Source organism: Amblyraja radiata, chromosome 2, assembly GCF_010909765.2.
Source record: "Amblyraja radiata isolate CabotCenter1 chromosome 2, sAmbRad1.1.pri, whole genome shotgun sequence".
NCBI lineage: Eukaryota > Metazoa > Chordata > Chondrichthyes > Rajiformes > Rajidae > Amblyraja > Amblyraja radiata.
Window position 1 is genome coordinate 71,570,802 of NC_045957.1, and position 20,662 is coordinate 71,591,463.

Sequence of the window (20,662 nt, forward strand, 5' to 3'; positions counted from 1 at the left end):
GGTCTTTGTCCCAAACATTATGGAGGGCTCTGTATTAGTTGCTTCTATTTTGCAATGTATTTCCGCCAGTAAACATTTACGCAGAAGTTCGTGCAACAAAGTAAATATAGCAAAAACTGTTGTGATCTGTTTGAAGTTTCCATCATGGAACGATATTTGGTTTGCCGGAATCTCCAGCTAGCTTCCATGACAGATTTGTACCTAATTGTTTCAGCAGAAGACTGCTTGGCATGCTCTCTTCTATTCAGCACTTTGTGAATGTCTTTGTTTTCTACTTACTGGTCCCAAGATAGATAGAGCAAGAACAAGAAACAAGAATTAAAAACAAGAATTGATGGGAAATCTGCTAGGTTTTGACAGCTGGTCTTTTAGGAACTAAATTATGTTTTGCTAAAGATCACATTTATTGTTTTAAACCAAGATAAATTCAAAGGGAGTGTATAATGTTAAATTATTTCTTGCAAATGTTTACATTGCATTTAACGCAATGTCTTGCCAGGTATAAGCCCTGTAATGTGGATTATTTAATCATTATATAATGAACATTATAAAACTAATAACTCAGTGGTGGTTCTCTCCTTCCATTGTTTCTGCTCGGGTTCTGTGTGCTCCTGACAAAAAGCCTTGAGGTTCTCAACGTTATTCTTAAAGCCTCTTTTCATTCTAACCAATCAAAGGCTAGCAATTCGTATAAGTAGGTGCGGATGTTGCACATTTTTGAGGAGGCTTTTCTCAGCTCATCAAAAACTCACCTAGGATAAAGTTATAAGTGGACAGTTTGTTTTGAGAATCTATGTTTGGGCATCTGAATAATCTGGCCCGTCCATTGGAGCAGTGTGCAATTAGAGCTTCGGCATTGGAGATTTTTATTTCAGAGAGGACAATGATTTTTCTTTGCTTATCCAGCGGTAGATTTGGAGAGGTTTACAGACGCTGCATTGATGTTGCCTCTCCAGTGCTTTGAGATATGTGCTACAGGTTGTTCATGTCTCAATAGAATACAGCTTTTTGCTGGGTTTGATGTCTTGATCTTCAAAGGCTTTATTCCTCTGACTAGCAAAGGCTGCTCACTTACTGAAAGCAATGGTGAATTTCATCAGCGATGCCTGATTCCACTGAGTGGCTACTGATTGAGAGAAAGTGGTTTACATTTTCTAAGAAAAATTTAAATCAGAGAAACTGCACATGATGGAAATTTGAAACAAAGCTGGAAATGCTGAGCAAGTCAGACAGCTCCTGTTAGAGGACCAGAGGACATAGGTTCAAAGTGAAGGGGAAAATATTTAATGGAAATCCGAGGGGTTAACCGGTGGGTGTATGGAACAAGCTTCCAGAGGAGGAGGTTGAGGCTGGGACTATCCCATCGTTTAAGAAACAGTTAGACAGGTACATGAATAGGACCGGTTTGGAGGGATATGGACCAAGCGCAGGCAGGTGGAACTATTGCAGCAGGGACATTGTTGGCCAGTGTGGGTAAGTTGGGTCCATTTCTACACTTTATCACTCTATGACTCTAGAAGTGAAACTGATCCATCTTCACAGTTGATGCTATTTGATCTGCTTGGTGTTTCCAATATTTTCTGCTTTTGCTTTATACTTTCCCAGGATCTTATTGTGGATCTTTATTGTCAGGGTTAATTGATCAGCCATGATCATATTGAATGGCGGTGCAGGCCCGAAGGGCCGAATGGCCTACTCCTGCACCTATTTTCTATGTTTCTATGTGCACATGGGGGCAGGTTGTATTGCGAGTATTACATGCAAAACCCATTCTCTTAAACCTTTCTGTGCAAAAGCTGACAATGATTTGGAGTTTAACTAGCATTGTCTTAACGTGAAGCTTATTAGGAGTGAGATACAGAATTGCAGTGAGATTTCTAAATGTTGGGGCAATATTTCCAAAGATTAAAATCGTAGCATGCAAAGCAAGAATTTCATTGTCCTATCCAGGGACACATGACAATAAACTCACTTGAACTTGATTTCTAAATGTTGGGGCAATATTTCCAAAGATTAAAATCGTAGCATGCAAAGCAAGAATTTCATTGTCCTATCCAGGGACACATGACAATAAACTCACTTGAACTTGAACTTGAACTTGCATTCTTAAAAAAAAGTGCAATTCTGATAACCTGTGTCATTTGTCCAGACAATACATTAGCTTCATTAATTCTGATTTTGACTCAATTTTGTATGTGCAAAACTTCATCGCCAACTCTCTGATCCAAAATTGATGCGTTTCAGACTTCCCATCTGCAGTCTCTGAAGCCATTATTTGTACAATTACGTTTTTAAAGAATCACTAAGAAAATTGGCAGTTTATTTATTGAAAATGTGGTGATGATTGCCAGTTCCACTAAGCCTGGTGTGTTCCATTTCACCGCTATTATTCTCATTCTTTACTGATGTTTTGTGTGGAGCACATGTAATGAGTTATTGCTGTATTGCTCAAGTAATTATGTGTGGGGCCATAGGAGATTAGCGGGGTTTTAAATGAATAGTTGCCATCGGTAATCACCAGGGAGCATTATGTGGAGTCTGGAGAGTTAAGAGAGGGTATGCTGATATTCTGAAGCATGTCTGTTTCAGGAAAATAGTACAATAGCACACAATAAACAGTAGATAAGTTAGTGGAAAAGCACCCTGGTGTAGATTGCTGGGAGGAGATTGCTGAGGTACTGACAGGTGTTTTTGCATCTTGGTTAGCAATGGGTGAGGTACCGAAAGACTGGAGGATAGCTAATTTCCAAAATGGCAGAAGAGAATAAGCCTACTTAAATAATGTTTTATGGTCACTTGGAAAGGCAGGGATGAGGAGTCAGCATGATTTAGTATATGGGCCATAATGTATCACAAATCTAAGTTTCTTTAGTTAACTAAGAAAATTGAAGGCAAAGCAGTGGGCACCAACTTTAGTAAAGCTTATTAGACATTCCTGCATGGAGGATGGCCCAGAAAGGTAAGGCACAAGGAATTCTAAGGCATGTTGACAAACTGAAACTAATATTGACTTGATGATAGGAGACAGAGGGTAGTGGTGGGTGGGTGTTTGTCCGACTTAAGTGTTTAATAAGTGGTGCACTGCACGGATTGGTCCAGGAACGCTTGTTTGTAATCGGTGGAAATGTATGAGAATGTAGATCTCATCAGTAATCTGGCAGTTGGCATGAAAATTGGTGGAGTCATAGATAGCAAAGAAGTCAAGTGTTTATAATTGTCGTATGTACTGACAACGGAACAATGACTTTTTGATTTGTAGCAGCGTGGCAGGCCTGTAAACATAGTACACATAGATAATACATAATAAACAAAATAAAAAAATAAATTAGTAACCTCAATACCAGTGCAAAAAAGCCTAAAGTTCTTATTGCAATCAAAGACTGTCCACAGTTCATTGTTGAGGTTAGCGTTGTGAATGGTCATTTGGGGATACAGCAGGACCCAGATCTGTTGGACAGTTATATGGAGTGGTGCCTGATGAAACTTGATCCAAACAAGTATGAATAAAGCATTTTGCAAAGTCACATTCTGGCAGGATATATAAGGTAAATGGCAGAAACCTAAGGAGCGTTGACGTTCAAAGAGACCTTGGGCGTAAGTCCAAAGCTCCCTAAAAATAATGACACGTTGGATAAGATTGTGAAGAAGGCATTTGATATGTTTGCCTTCAAAGGCTGAAGCATGGATTGTATGAATTGGAACATCATGTTACAGCTGTATAAAACATCTGTTAACATGCACTTATTGCACTGTGTACCATTCTCATTGCACACTAGAAAGGATTTAATAGTAGAGTGAATGCATAAAAGATTTACTAGGACAGCAGAGTCTAGAACTGGAGATCACGTTTAAGTTGATGTTTATAGTTCTTCTTCTTATCGAGTCCACACACAAGATTAGAAGTTGTTCAGCCAGAGCTGAACACACTTCTCGACATCTGCCCAATGGTGTCTGTCTTGCGCTTCTTGTGCTTCTTGTGTGTGGTGGTGGAAAGATTGGTTGAAACAGGGCCGCGACGTGAACGCTCTTTCCTTGGCCCCGATGTTTATAGTGAAATGCAGATGAGCATCATGGAATGGATGATGTGGGTGAAATGGCTAGTTCTATGCTGTTTGATTCCAGTTGTATCCAATTATAATTTCCCAGGAGTGGAGAAGTCTGAAAAATTATGAAGGGTATAGATATGGTACTCAGTAATAAGCTTTTCCTCATAACAGGGGTATCTATAAACAGGACAAAGATTTAAGGTAAGGCACAAAAGATTTGGAGGAGATACAAGGAAGAGAGGGCGGCACAGTGGTGGAGCTGCTACCGCACAGAGTCAGAGACCCAGTTCGACCCTGACCTAGGGTGCTGTCTGCGTGACGTTTTCACATTCTCCCAGTGACTGTATTGGTTTCCTTCAGGTGCTCCGCTTTCCACCCACATCCCAAAGATTAATTGGCTGCTGTAAATTGTCCCTAGTGTGAAGGAAGTGGATGCAAAGGTTGGATAATACAGACCTAGTGTGAACTAGTAGTTGGCATGGACCTGGTGGGCTAAAGAGCCTGTTTCCATGTTGTATCTCTAAAACTAAGACTAAAAAGTTAATTTTATCACGCAGAGTCCCAACCCGGAACGTTGCTCATTCAGCGAGTCAGGCAGCATCTCTGGAGGACATGGATGAACAACGTTCCGGGTTGGGACTCTTCTAAAGGCTGATTGCAGCAGGGCAGAGAAAGTGGGGGAAAAAGGTCGGGGCTGGATAAAGCCAGAGGGATATACGTGGAAGGGATTAGGGGGAAAGGGGGTGGGGTTGTGGGAGAAATGTGTGCGTACCAGGGTGGGGCACAGGAACAAAAGAGGGGAATAAAAAGTTGGGGGTCTTACCTAAAATTGGAGAATTCGGTGTTCATGCGATTGGGCTGTAAGCTTTCCAAGTGGAATACGCGGTTCTGTTCCTCCAGTTTGCATGTGGCCTCACTGTGGCATTGGTGGCAGATCATGACAGAAATATCTGAATGGGAAAGGGAGTTAAAATGGTTAGCAACCAGGAGATTTTGAAGGCCAAGGTAGACAGCACAAGTGTTCGGGGAAACAATCCTCTTGTCTAAGCCTGGTTTCGTTAATCTAAACAAACCCACATCAGGAGTATCAAATGCAGTAGATGAGATTAGAGGATGTGCTTGTGAACTTTTGGCTCACTTGGAAGGACTCCTTCACCTGGAAGGAGAGGGTGCAGGCTTCTCCTGTCCCCCTTTCTCCATGGCCTCCTGTGTGTGGACACAGGAGAAAGGGCTGCAGGAGAAAGTGGCTGGGCAGTGGGCGGTTTGGGTGGGATGGGATGGGATGTGATGATCTGGAGCTTTGAATAACTAGTACTAAACCAGTAAAAAGAGCACCAGTTGTAATGTATTGCTCTGCCTGAGTATAGAGTAGTTTAGTGCCTGCAAGTGGCCAGTTTAATATTGCGCTGGTAGTGGCATTGACTTTACCAGTTATTACATTGGTTGGGACAAGAGTACCAAGAAAAATAGAAGAATTGATTTCCTTATCTCTAAAATAAAAATTAATTTGTAGCAGATCAGTGGTGAAATGCACAGATCTACAGTTTAGGTTTCTTCAAGACACAAGGTAAATTGTTAACATTATTTTGCACTCTTTATTGGTGGGAATGCTATCTTAATGTTATTACAGAGTGTTGCAGGGAACGGTGCTCTCCATCAGACATCAAAACGTTTTATAGGAAAATGCCAGAAACTGGTGACAGGAACTGCAAGATCTGCATGTGCATGAAAATCCCGATTGCTGATAGTCAAATGAAGAAATATTAACTGTTGTGGGAAGCTGCTGATAACTCCTGTGTATTATTCTAGACCAATTATTTTGCAAAAAAACATGCATAATGCAGCATTCATTAATGGAAAAATAATCTTATACCAATTGTATAGCCACCTTTAGGCCATTGAATCTGCAGCCTAAAATTGTCATTACATTTATTTATAATGTATATTCTGCACAATACTTTAAGTTATGCAAAATTGTTTTATTCATGAAGGCTAAAGGTATTTGAAGTGGAGTAATGCAAATTGTTTCTCAGTTTTGTCTATTTATGTTTTCAACAAAAATGTTTTGTTATAAACAATCCACAAGTCTTATTATTCAATATTCTTGCGCATTTCAAGGCTTGGATTAGTTTAGTTTATTTGGCAAAGATTTTTTTTTACCAGCACTAAACAATGTAGATGCATGTGATTTGTCCACCACATATTCTTGTCTCCCTTTCATAAAATGGTAAGAAAATTAAGGTCAAGATTATCCCAATGTCACTCTTAATTTCATACTGGGCGGTAGACCTCAATCTAAAACTGACCCAACTCATTGCTGCAAAGTTGATTAATTGCTTATAACTGGTGGTGTAACTCACCCAATCAAATTCTGCACCTCAATTCCTCTTGGCTTCCTAAGATCTAAGTATTTACATGTTCCAGAAATGTACAAAAAATGTACGAGTATGCACCACCATTTCCCAAGAGAGGAAGATTCTTAATAGGTCTTAATCATCTTTTAGCAAAAACAAACTTTTTCTCAATTGCTCACTGTATATTCAGTATCTACATTAATAATTATTAATTATGCATTTGCACTGTTACAACAAACAGGCATGTGGCAGATCGGCAATAAAGTGAAAGTGTGGAAAAAATTTGCATCTCCCTTATGTTGCCATCAATAATAAGGTGGCATGTGTAGCTGGATAAAATGTGCACTTTGTGTCAAAATTCCCACATCAAAGGTTTTTATAGGTACAGGTGCACAACCTTTTATCCGAAGATCCAAATAACGAAAACCTCCGAATAGCGGCCATTTTTTCGGTCCTTGAAGAAAGGTCCTTGAAAACGTTCACCGAGGGCGGCCCGCAGAGGTGACAGCGGAACCTCCGGTCGGTCCTCGAAGAAAGGGGAACTAAATCCCCATTCATAAAAGAGATGGTGAGGGTATATTGCGCGGGAAGGTTAATAATTGACAATATGCTGCTGCCTGCCCGCTGAGTTAAAAAGTTCCCACGGTAGACTCACGATACACCACCAGAAGCCGTTTCCCGAGCTGCGCCCCCTCATCGGGACACCGACCCCCAGGCCCACTGCAAGCACTGTGTATCGTGAGTCTTGCGTGGGAACTTTTTAACTCAGCGGGCAGGCAGCAGCATATTGTCAATTATTAACCTTCCCGCGCAATATACCCTCACCTTCTCTTTTATGAATGGGGATTTAGTTCCCTTTTCTTCGAAGACCGACCGGAGGTTCCGCTGTCACCTCTGCGGGCCGCCCTCGGTGAACGTTTTCAAGCGCAAGCACGGAGATCCCAGAGACCCACAGCCAACAGCAGCCCAGCCCAGCCCCGCTCCAACTACAGAGGAAAACTGCAAACTGGCCGGAGACGTCAGGACCACCAGAAGCCGTACCCCGAGCTGCGCCCCCTCATCGGGACACCGACCCCCAGGCCCACTGCAAGCACGGAGATCCCAGAGACCCACAGCCAACAGCAGCCCAGCCCCGTTCCAACCAAAGATCTTTGGTTCCAACTACAGAGGAACCTGGGTTGCGGATGACGGGGCGCAGCTCGGGGCGTCGTAGGGGCCCATCGGGGAGCGGGTTGCTGTTGGTCCTGACGTCTCCGGCCACCTGCCATCCTCCGGGAACTGTACCGCCCTTGCAGGAGAGTGGGGTTGTTTGCAGTTGCAGAGGGAGGGGGCAAGGGCAGTACAGTTTCCAGTCTCAGCTCCAGTCCAGGGGGGTGGCCGGAGACGTCAGGACCAACGGGACACCGACCCCCAGGCCCACTGCAAGCACGGAGATCCCAGAGACCCACAGCCAGCAGCAACTCCAGCCCAGCCCCGCTCCAACTCCAGAGGAACACGTAGGGGAAGAAGCTGATGGTGTGTAAGGTACGTCTTGTTCTTGGGGTGGCGGATGAGGGGGCGCAGCTCGGGCTGTGGGCAAAATGCCACTTGTCGCCGTAGCGGCCCATCGGGGAGCGGATTCCTCTGGAGTTGGAGGGGGAGGGGGGTATTGTGCTGTTTGATCGCCCCCTGCTATCCCAGGGACAGGGAGACACAGCGGCGTTTTAGACTGGTGGGCAATCACTTCCAAAGTTCTGCCCACACAGTCAGTACACCTCTCCTACACTGCATTTCATACAAACATTTATTCTGCAAGAAAAAACTACATTGAAGACACAAACTCGCGACCGAGCAACTGCCAGGATCGAGGCGCAAACTCGCGACCTAGCTCGGGCATTCAAGAATCCCCGAGCTAGGCCGCCTAAGGGCATGTAGCCCCGCTAGGGTGACATGAGTGCGAGAGGTGATTCAATGCTGCGGGCACATTTACAAATTCAGGAATTCATTCAACACACTGCATTTCATACAGACATTTATTCTGCAAGAAAAAACGACATTGAAGACTCAAACTCGCGACCGAGTAACTGCCGGGATCAAGGCGCAAACTCGCGACCTTGCGGATATGAGCCGAGCACTCTACCACTGAGTCAGCCATTAAAATCTACGCTAAAAAAATTCCATTCCGAAGACCGACAAATTCTGAATTACGAAAAGTGTCTGGTCCCAAAGCTTTCGGATAAAAGGTTGTGCACCTGTATTGGGTTTCCAGAGTTCAATTACCAAAATCATTAAAATTGTCGGATTTTGGAATTTTCACGCATTTGTTGTAAAAAAAATATCCTTGCCAACGATGTCTAATAACTGTTGATGTAGTCCATTCAGATCTATTGATGGATTGCTAAATTACTTGTTTACCAGGCCTCGTGCCTTTGGCTTTAGACGATGAAGGCATGAAATCGTGTTGGAAGAACAATGAACATGAGTGAAAGTACATCTTTTGCATCAAATGCCGAGATGGTACAATGAAATAATTTTTTTTGAATTATGTCAATTGAAAGTTGGGATCTTCCATATTAGGACTACATCAGCACTTAGTGTCTTCAAAAAAGACCGTAAGCATTTATAATGTTTGCCCGGGCAGACAAGTTCACATATGATGCAAAATGAAATTATAGCATATGTTGGAAATCTAAATTAAAATTAAGAAAATTTAGTTAAATGGTAAAAGTTTCTCAAAGTTAATGTTCCATGGGAGTGAGTTTTATTGTTGGTTTGAAATTATGTTTCTTTGTTACATTAATTCATTCTGACTGATAAAAATCCATGCTGTTTTTCCAATGTTTTGTTTTATAACAGGTCATTGATACGATGTTACCTAACCGTCGAGAAGAAAATAAGAATCCACCATTTCCAACTTACTTTGCGGATGAAAGCGAAGAGCTGCCAGAAGACCTGTTTGATGATGAAATGTTCCAATTCACTGAGCCCTCTGTCAGTGTTGCCTAATGTTTGAAGCGCACAAGGTGTCAAGTCTCTTGTCTCAGATATCCCGGCTGCCTCTTTCATCCAGAGCTCGGGTTTTCTTTATATCTTGGCTTGTGCCATTTGACTTATTCAGTGAAAGCTGAGGCAAAATTTAAACCAACATATCAGTGAAGAGTCACTGTAAATTGAAAATACAAGAAAGTAAAGATACAATTTGTTGTGTAACCTTGATGTCTGAAGTTACGTTATGGACACAGAATATTCCTTTAAGAGATGAATTTACTGCATAATACTACTGGGAGGCATTATGAAAAGAAAGATAATTGTGCAAAGCAGTGAATTTTATTTATTGCAACCTTCCAATGGCCTGCAGAATTCCCAACATTTTCCAGATTGATTCAATTAATGCATCTGATTATTGTTTAAAATAGAGAGAATGGTTACGGGGAGTATATTCAGCATAAAGTATATATGAGATAAAAACATGTTTTTTTACCAAGTCATCTCCTCTAGGCATCTTAATTTGTGTTTTTGAAGTTACTTTACAATGAGTATTATGATAATGCTTTGTTGCTGGAGAGATCAAGAGTTCATACATAACTCGTTTTGGTTGAGTTTGCTAAATTAGAAAGGGAAGTGGTGTTAAAATTACAGTTGGCTTCAGCGGCACTGAATTTACACAGAACCACCGCATTTAATCCATGTGTATCAGCAAAGCTATTGTTGTTTTTACTAAATGTTTCATTAGTTGTGCAAAAATCCTAAGCACATTTCAATAAACACATTCTACTTAAATGGCATCTTTTAAAAGAACAAAAATGTCTCAGGATATTTAGGTAAGAGGTTGAGTGGTTAAGGGAATGAATTCCACATTGTCAGCCTTGATAACTGAAGGCAACGCTGCCCGCAGTGAATTGATTAACAATGGACAAGAGCTCAGAATAAGAAGTGAGCAGATACCTCAAAGTTGTTGGACTGGAGTACAAGCAGCTTCCTTTGATCATGTATGTAGAGAAGAACAAGGAAGTCGGGCATTGGTCACGTATTTTCCTAAGTAACAAAAATTTGGATAATACAGCCAATGGTTTAGTCAGACAAAACATAAGTTCCATGAAAATCACTAATTTGTTTCCATTTCAGCATGGTTAAATATTATGTTCAATATGCATTGATATGTCAGCTAAAGTTGGCAGTTCTGCATCATAGTTTTAGACTCATCTGGAAATACCATTTACTTACATTCTCTTCATCCCAATTTAAATTAAGAAACTGTTTAAATTTCTACATTATCACATTAGGTTGTATTTGGCTTTATCCTCCCTGTAATCAATTTACACTGTAAATTATCTGAGCTTTTTCAAGTTGATTAAAATATCATGGATTTGTATTTCTACTGAGCTTGTATTGAGGGCAATTTTTAAATGCTGCATTGTGGTTATGTTTGGTCTTAGGTTTTGGTCTTATCTTTTATCTGAGTAACAGGCTGCCTCTAATACTAAAACAGCATCCAATTTACCATGGTATTGTTACCAAGCCAATAATGTGGAAATAACCAATGACCAGAGCAGAACCGGATCAGTTTGACCCCAAGAAAGGGAGTTTGTAGAGTGCCTCCGAGATGGATTCTTAGAGCAGCTTGTAATGGAGCCTACCAGAGAGAAGGCAATTCTGGATTTAGTATTGTTTAAAGAACCAGATTTAATAAGGGAACTCAAGGTAAAGGAACTGCTAGGAGGTAGTGACCATAATATGATAAGTTTTAATCTGCAATTTGAGAGGAAGAAGGTTAAATCAGAAGTGTCAGTGTTGCAATTGAACAAAGGGGACTAAACATAGAAACATAGAAACATAGAAATTAGGTGCAGGAGTAGGCCATTCGGCCCTTCGAGCCTGCACCGCCATTCAATATGATCATGGCTGATCATCCAACTCAGTATCCCGTACCTGCCTTCTCTCCATACCCTCTGATCCCCTTAGCCACAAGGGCCACATCTAACTCCCTCTTAAATATAGCCAATGAACTGGCCTCGACTACCCTCTGTGGCAGGGAGTTCCAGAGATTCACCACTCTCTGTGTGAAAAAAGTTCTTCTCATCTCGGTTTTAAAGGATTTCCCCCTTATCCTTAAGCTGTGACCCCTTGTCCTGGACTTCCCCAACATCGGGAGCAATCTTCCTGCATCTAGCCTGTCCAACCCCTTAAGAATTTTGTAAGTTTCTATAAGATCCCCTCTCAATCTCCTAAATTCTAGAGAGAGAGGGGTTGGCCAAGGTCGACTCGAAAAGTATCCTAGCAGGGATGACGGTGAAACACCAATTTGTGGGCATAATCCAGAAGATGCAGGATAATTTCATTCCAAAGAGGAAGAAAGATTAAGGGGAGTAAGAGGCAACCGTGACTGACCAGGGAAGTTAGGGGTGGAATAAAACTAATAGAAAAGATGTATAACGCAGCAAAGAGTAGCCAGAAGCCAGAGGATGGGAAACTTTCAAAGGACAACAGAAAGTAATAAAAAGGGCCAGGGAAAAGATGAAGTACAAGGGTAAGCTGGTCAAGAATATAAAGAAGGATAGTAAAAGCTTCTTTAGGTATGTTAAGAGAAAAAGATTAGTAAAGACAAATGTGGGTCCCTGAAGGCAGAAACAGGTGAAATAATTATGGGGAACAGGGAAATGGCGGAAGAGTTGAACAGGTACTTTGGTTCTGTCTTCCTTAGTGAAGACAAAACCAATCTCCCAGATGTACTAGAGAACAGAGGATCTAGGAAGACAGAGGAATTGAAAGAAATTTGCATGAGGTGAGAAATAGAATTGGGAAGACTGATGGGACTGGCTGATAAATCCCCAGGGTCTGATGGTCTGCATCCCAGGGTACTCAAGGAGGTGGCTCTACAAATCGTGGACGCATTGGTGATCATTTTCCAATGTTCTATAGATTCAGGATCAGTTCCTGTGGATTGGAGGGTAGCTAATGTTATCCCACTTTTCAAGAAAGGAGTGAGAAAGAAAATGGGGAATTATAGACCAGTTAGCCTGACTTCGGTGGTGGGGAAGATTCTGGAGTTAATGATCAAAGAAGTAATAACGGCGCATTTGGATAACAGTAAAAGGATTAGTCCAAGTCAGCATGGATTTATGAAGGGGAAATCATGCTTGACTAATCTGGAATTTTTTGAGGATGTGAAAGTAAAATGGATTAAGGAGAGCCAGTGGATGTAATGTATCTAGACTTTCAGAAAGCCTTTGACAAGGTCCCACAGGAGATTAGTGGACAAAATTAGAGCACATGGTATTGGTATTGATAGAGAATTGGTTGGCAGCCAGGAAACTAAGAATAGGAATAAACGGGTCCCTGTCAGAATGGCAGGCAGTGGCGAGTGGAGTGCCGCAAGGCTCGGTGCTGGGGCCGCAACTATTTACAATGCATATTAATGATTTGGATGATGGGATTAAAAGTAACACTAACGAATTTGCAGATTACACAAAGCTGGGTGGCAGTGTGAATTTCGAAGAGGATGCTAGGAGGTGGCAGGGTGACTTGGACAGATTGAGTGAGTGGGCAGATGCAGTATAATGTAGATAAATGTGAGGTTATCCACTTTGGCGGCAAGAGCAAGGAGGCAGATTATTATCTCAATGGTGTCAGATTAGGAAAAAGGGAAGTGCAACGAGACCTGGGTGTCCTTGTACACCATTCACAAAGTAAACATGCAGGTACAGCAGGCAGTGAAGAAAGCTAATGGCATGTTGGCCTCATAACGAGAGGATTTGAGTATAGGAGTAAAGAGGTCCTTCTGCAGTTGTACAGGGCCCTGGTGAGACCACATCTGGAGTATTGTGTGCAGTTTTGGTCTAATTTAAGGAAGAACATGCTTGTTATTGAGGCAGTGCAGCGTAGGTTCACGAGGTTAATCCCCGGGATGGCAGGACGGACATATGAGGAAAGATTGGAAAGACTGGGCTTGTATTCACTGGAATATAGAAGGATGTGAGGAGATCTCATAGAACCATATAAAATTATAAAAGGACTGGACATGCTAGATGCAGAAAAAATGTTCCAAATGTTGGCAGAGTCCAGAACCAGGGGCCACAGTCTAAGAATAAAGGGGATGTTTAAGAAAGAACTGCAGATGCTGGAAAAATCGAAGGTAAACAAAAAAGCTGGAGAAACTCAGCGGGTGAGGCAACATTTATGGAGCAAAGGAATAGGCGACGTTTTGGGTCAAGACCCTTCTTAAGAGTGATGTCGGGGGGGGGGGAGGGGGGGCAGAAAAAAGAAAGGAAGAGGCAGAGACAGTAGGCTGTGGGAGAGCTGGGAAGAGGAGGGGAGGAGGGAGAAAGCAAGGATTACCTGAAATTGGAGGTCAATGTTCATACTGCTGGGGTGTAAACTACCCAAGCAAAATATGATATAAGCGTGGGATGTTCAATGCTCAGTTCAGAAATGTGGCTAAATAGACACTTGCCTTTATCCTGAATGGGTGCAACGTGCTCAAGAAGCTTCTGTTGTGCTGCAGCAAGTAAGAATTTCATTGTTCTATCTGGAACAATAAAAAACTTGACTCTCTTGACTTCCTTACCAACTGACCACAATCAATGAGGATAGGTGACAAATCATCATCTATGATAATCCTCAACACTGGTGCACCGCAGGATGCATTCTCAGCCTCCTTCATTACTCCTTATACACCCACAAAAGTGCAGTCAAATACAAATCCAACTTCTTTAGACTGCTTAGGAAGTTTGTCACGAACCCAACGACTCTCTCGAACCTCTACAGATGCTCTGTAAAAACCATCTTGGCATGGATTGGAAACCGATTCATCCAAGACTGCAAACAATGTCAGAGAATTGTGGACACACCCCAGATCATCACACAAACAGACCTCCCGTCCATTGACTCCATCTACACTTCACCCTGCCTGGCAAAGCCACCAGCATAATCAGGGATTAGTCTTACCCCCATCACTCCCTTTTCTCCCCTCTCCCATCGGGCAAGAGGTACAGAAGTGTGAAAACGGATACCTCCAGATTTATGGGCCTGTCCCACTTACGCAACATTTTAGGTGACTACAGGAGACTATGAGGTCGCCACATGTTCGCCGGAGGTTGCCGGGGTGTCGCCTGCATGGTGGTGAGTAGTTCCCAACTTGTTGAAAAATTAGTGGTGACCAGAATTTTGATGCTATGGAGAGTAGCGAGAATTCTCGTGACATAGGTGCAGTGGTAGTGGGTCGCCAGGAGGTCGTAGGTTGTCGTCGGCTCTCGTAGGTTGTCGCCGGTGCTGACCAATGAATTTCATTGGCTCATTGGGGGAACCAAGGATAACCGATCTGTAATGTTAATGTCCGCCAAGCTACACAGCGGTGTATCTCTGGCTTCTTAAAAGTTGTCTCTACTCCTCCTCACCCCCCCCCCCCTTCTTCCCCCTCCTCCTCCCCTCTCCCCCCCCTCTTTTAAAGGACTTAAGTGACCTTTCCCTTAGACTGTGCTTTCACCATCTTAATTACAGCGCCAACCTTCCTGTTCATCGTGGTGTGTGTCTGTATCAAATTAGTTTTGCACCATGTGAATTTCACTCAGACAGCGCTCCCCCCCCCCCCCCCCCCCCCCCCCCCCCCTGCTTGTCCTGTCCCCTGCCTGCATAACTGGCTGGTGAAGGAAGCGATGTGTGTATGTGTTCCACTCTGACAGTCGCCGGTTTTTCAGCGACCTGCTACAACTTGACAGTCGCCGGCAGTCGCCTGAAAAACCGCCTAAGTGGGACAGGCCCATTAGGGACAGTTTCTTCCCAGCTGTTATTAGGCAACTGAACCATCCTATCACCAAGTAGAGAGCAGACCTGATCTACCATCTACCTCATTGGCGGCCCTTGGACTATCTTTAATCGGACTTTACTGTAATTTGTCTTGTACTAAACATTATTCCTTTTATCCTATATCTGTACTCTGTGGACAATTTGATTGTAATCTCATATAGTCTTTCCACTGACTGGACAGCACTCAACAAAAAAAGCTTTTCACCCTACGTCGGTATACGTGGCAATAATAAACTAAACTAAACTTCTACGATGGTTGCAAATGTCAAGCCTCTGCTCGTATCCTGCCCTTACTCAGCTCTAGTTTATGAAGCATTGCAGTTGGATCCTTTGGTTAAAAGGGGGTGTGTTAGAGGAAGTTGGGGATTATTCCTTGTAATCCTTTGTCTACTGCCCACCTGTGCCTCTCAGTCAGAAGATTTTGGGTTTCAGTTCCACTTGAGATGAATGCGGAAATGTGGACAGATGCTCCAATACAATGCTGAAGGAGTGGTACATTACTGTTGCCACATGTTTTTGATGAGAATCTAAAGTGAAGCTCTATTTACACACTCATCAGGGAAAAAATAGATTTGGTAGGGGCTTAAGTTGTCCAGGATGCATTAAATCAGCATTTAGACCAGTGGTTCTTAACCTGTGGGTCGGGACCCCCATGGGGGGGTCGTTTGGGGCTTTACCGGGGGACATGAAGGGGTCATAAATAACATATCCATTTGTTGAGCCCATTTTTAGGAACCTAACAAAGGTACATACCACATACAGTATTTTGTTCGAGTAAGCTCGTACGCATGCCAAAAAGGTTAGGAACCACCAATTTAGACCATGTTACTACAGACACATTCACTGCTTTGTCCTTTGCATATTGACAAAAAGGTAGGGAGGCTAACTTGACATGAGGGAATTGCTGCATACTCTGCTTCCTTGAATAACTTGCATTTGACATTTTCCAATCTGTTTCCCAGAAAAGGAAATTATAGAAAAAAGACATTCAGAATTTAGTAAGAAAGTATCTCAAAGATGTTAGTTCCACAGAGCAGCAGTCAGTAATGCAGCATCATATTTGACACTTTGGACAAGACTTAAATCAACAAAAATCTGACATAATTGAGTACAGTCGGTCCATATTAATAGCCGATCAACTGTTTACAGTCTCACAGAGTTATGACACTGTTGCACTACAATGCTGAGAAGTATCTCAGGAGGAGGAGCCATCTTGGGGAACGGCTGCTAACCAGCAGCCGTCCGTTTAATTCGTTTTTTTATAGTTTTTAGTTAGTCCTGTGTCTCGTCCGTTTGGAGAAATGGACTTTCTAATGTGGGGGGTAGGTGGTAATTTTATTTCTAGGTCCCTACCTGGTCGGTGAGGCAGCTTTATCTCCGGGCTGCCCGTCGACACGTCCTCGCGGCCTACCAGCGGGCCTGGAGCGCCGTTTCCTGGCGGGGACCGCCCAGCACCTTGGCCTCGGTGGCGGCACAGCGCTGGAGCGCTATCGTGGAGCGGAGCGGGCGATGCCTTGCCTGGGTCGCCGCGCTGGATCGACGCGCTGGAGCTCCGGTGAGCTGAGACCGCCGTGTTCAACACCTCCGGGCTGCGGGTCTGCGGAGCGGTGCGGGCGGCGCCGATTTCAACATCGGGAGCCTGGGAGCTCCAAACCGGTGCGGCCTTGTCGGCTTCGGAAGCCGCGGTCCCCAGCTAGGAAGCGGCCGTTCCAGGTGGCCCAGCCGCTGAGAGGACTCTCCCGACGCCGGGGCAAGACCACCCGGTGAGAACGGCCAGGAACATCGGGCCTCCGTAGAGGCAATTGCGGTGGCCTCAATAGGCCTGACTTTGGGTGAACTTGGGGTTGGGGACTGGACATTGTGCCTTCCCCCACAGTGGTATCCATTGTGGGGGGATGATTTTTTGTCTACGTAATCCTGTTAGTCTTTGTCCAAGATGGCTGTTGGAAGGGAGAGTGGACGCTGGCGCGCTTTAGTTGCCGCTGCTCTCTCTTCACATTGTGTTTTTGATTTTTTGTTTTTGGACTGAATTCTGTTTTTAATTTGTGTTTCTGTGATGTCTTTATTATTTATTTTATTCTGATTATATGTTTTTTATTCCTGTTAATCTCTGTAAGGTGTCCTTGAGATGTCTGAAAGGCGTCCAAAAATAAAATTTATTATTATTATTATTATCTTCTGTAGTCTATATCTTCCATTTTGCTCTATCTGTTGTACTTTAATTTGAAATTATTGTTTTTATATATAGCATTACAGGATCTGGTTGGATAGGATGCCAAACAAAGCATTTCACTGTACCTCTCACATGTGACAATAATAAACCAAAACCTTGAAAAAATGACTGAATATTTTATTTTCCTTGATGGCCACACTTGACAGAAAAGTGCATGATGTAAATTGACACAGCATCTACCAGTTGCACAGCATAAATACAACATTTTATTTGGGGTGTATGTGCTTCAGCTGATGCATCCCATCCATTAAAGTGACAAGAGGCTGTCAGTCACAGAAATGGAAAACCCTTTTCATTGTGTTTAGTCAGTACTCCATGGAGTTTCACAAGGTAATAATGTGAAAAATGCCATCAAAGACTGATGTTGTGCACAGTGAAAATACAACCTGCTACCATAATTATAGTGTGTTTTAAACAAGTAATCTATGACATCACTGTCACATAGGCTGCACCAGCCACAGATGGAATTGGACAGGGATATTGAACAAACTTGAATCCCATTTTGGCTTTTGACTCCTTGTCTAATTTCTGGGGGTCGCTTTAGTGTGGTTTTACCAGGGCTGAAACTAGATTTTGTGGTGTTATGGTAGCTACAATATAGATGTTAACAATTACTTCATTCTAAAAATGACAGCAAATAAAAGATTTCTGCAGTATCCAAAATAAAGACAGAAATGTGGGAAACACTCAGCAGGTCAGGCAGCATTCATGGAAAGAGAAACCTAGTTAACATTACAGGTCAAGGAGCAAGAGAAAGCTGAAGCATTTGCAAGAATCTTTAGCCAGAAGTGCTAAGTGAATGATCTATGACCTCATTACAGATTTGGTCCAAACATGGACAAAAACGGTGAACTTCAGAGGAGAAGTGAGAGTAACTGCCTTGATATTAAGGTGGTATTTATTCAAATATGGCATCAAGGAGTCCTGGCTAAATTGGAGTCAATGGTACTTGAGGGGGAAGGGGATGAGAACCTCCACTGGTGGAATTGTACACAAAGGAAGATGGATATGGTGTTGGAGGTCATTCATGTTAGCTACAGTTCATCTCTGCAGGAGTACTTCAGGGTAGTGTCCTAATTCCAACCATCTTCAGCTGCTTCATCAATGACAAATCTCAAATGTAAGGTCAGAAATCGGGGGATTCACTGATGATTGCACAATGTGCAGCACCATTTGTGATTCATCATAATGACGCAGTCCACAACCCAATGCAGCAAGACCCGGACCATATCTGGTTCTGGGCTGACAGGTGGTAATAATATTCATGCTACACAAGTAACAGGTAATGAACTTATCCAACAAGAGAAAATCGAGCTGTCACCCTCTGTCATTCAATGGCATTCAATTATCCTCACTGCATTGCCCATTATCAATATACTGGGGGTTACAATTGACCAGAAACTGAAAATGAATAGCAATATGCATAATATGGCTCGAAGAACAGTTCAGAGGCAAAGAATCCTGTGGCAAGCAAGTCACTTCCCAACTCCACGAAGTCTCAAGGCTTCATCTGCAAGGCTCAAGTCCGAAGTGTGATGGAATGCTTGTCTGAATTTCCTGTATGGTTTCTAACCCCCAATCAAGCTGGTTTTAACCCTCCACAAAAGCAATAGCAAACCTCATATGCTGGATATTGCTGCTGGTCCTGCTAAATTTCACAGGTTCCATCTGCTCTGGAAATGGTCTCAGTGCCTCCTGAATCTAAAGCTCTTTCACAAACACCAATCCCAATGCTATGCATTTATTCGCTTTATCCTGCTAGTTGTGTACTATTTGCACTGGGCACTGAAAGTAATCCTGAGATTACCATCATCAAAGTTCTGCTTTTACCTTCTTTCCCAGCTCACTAAATCTGCTCACAAGACCTAAATCCGTTTTTTGATTGATTGAAAGATAAAGCATGAAAATAGGTCCTTTGGTCCACTATGTCCATGCCAACAACGATCACCCGTTCACACTAGTTTTATGATATTCGACTTTTGTACCCACTCCCTATAAACTAAGGCCAATGCTATTTTCCAGAGGCATATAAACCCACGCGGTCACAGGGAAAGGTGCAAACACCACACGAACAGTACCCAAGGTCAGGATTGAACCCGTTTCTGGCGCTGTGAGGCACATTGTGCAGCCCCCTTTTCCATCTTTATCTTTGGTACTGATGTTATCTCAATTTCTGGTTCTTCAATGCCCCTTTCAGGATGCTCTGTGGTTTTTCAGTGACATCCTTGAAATTAATACTAGGGAGGCTAATTTCATTCTGGAGTCACATTCACGGCCTCAGAGACTCTCCGGCTACTTGAATACCCTGTCATTATTGTTCTTTCACTATTCTTGTCCTGTACAGTGAAACTCCTCATGGTACCCCCCCCCCCCCCCCCCCCCCGCATATGGCTCTGTCTGCACCTCTCTGAGGAACGATACCCACCAACAGTGTCAAAAGGCGAGTATTTGTTATAATATTTTGGTTTCTAGTTTAATCTCTTTCATGTTTCTTAAAATCATATCATATCTATATACTTTTAAAACTCTGTGTTTGTGTGTGTGTTTGTTTGTGGGTGTCAGATTTGGCCTTTGATTCCTTGGTCTGCCAAAACCACATGCAAAATCTCTGAGATTTTTTCCATTTCGCTAGCGATTTCACTTTTACATTCACTAAGCCACTCATTAAATTTTGTCGTATTTATCTACACATTTTTAATAAAATCCTTCCCCCCCCCACTCACTCATTGTGGGGGCGGGCACGCGCTCTTCATTCAAGCAGACGCTCTCATCTGTTTGTGGGGGCGGGTGCTTAGTGTGTGTGACGACACACGCTCCTCCCCCCCAACAGCTTTGGTGCATGAGACGCGCGCAGCATCTGAACGCTCAGCGGTTATTCGAATTCTTCACCAACCGTCATTCTGACTTTGCATGTGAAGAGCAAAGTCCTGAATTCCATTTGTCTCACGATAAGAATCTGCTTCGATTTCATTCCTTTCTTTTAACTTGAAAACGGTTGCGTTTTTGTCTCTTATAGTTAACTATTCATTAACTATTTCAGCCGTTTGTTTTGCAGTAAGACTTCATTTTGAGAATTTATCTTTCTGTCTCCATTTAATTTATAAATCTTAAAGAGTGCATTTCATTTAAAATATTATTTTTTTTACATTAGCATATGATTGAATGTCATTGTTAATTTCTTTATTTTTATTGCATTGAATTTAATTGTTTCTCATTTAACTGCTCATTATTGTTCATTTATTTTTTTT

At 42.7% G+C, this 20,662-nt stretch overlaps 1 protein-coding gene across 1 annotated transcript in view; it reads left to right on the forward strand.

The window, feature by feature from the left end:
- mrpl3 (mitochondrial ribosomal protein L3) overlaps window positions 1-9,867 on the forward strand; it is a 57,275-nt gene extending 47,408 nt beyond the window's left edge. Inside the window, exon 10 of the mRNA XM_033048692.1 lies at window positions 9,236-9,867. Coding sequence (XP_032904583.1) covers window positions 9,236-9,385 — 150 coding nt within the window. The 3' untranslated portion in view covers window positions 9,386-9,867. The remainder of the gene's footprint in view (window positions 1-9,235) is intronic.
- Window positions 9,868-20,662: the final 10,795 nt, after the last annotated feature.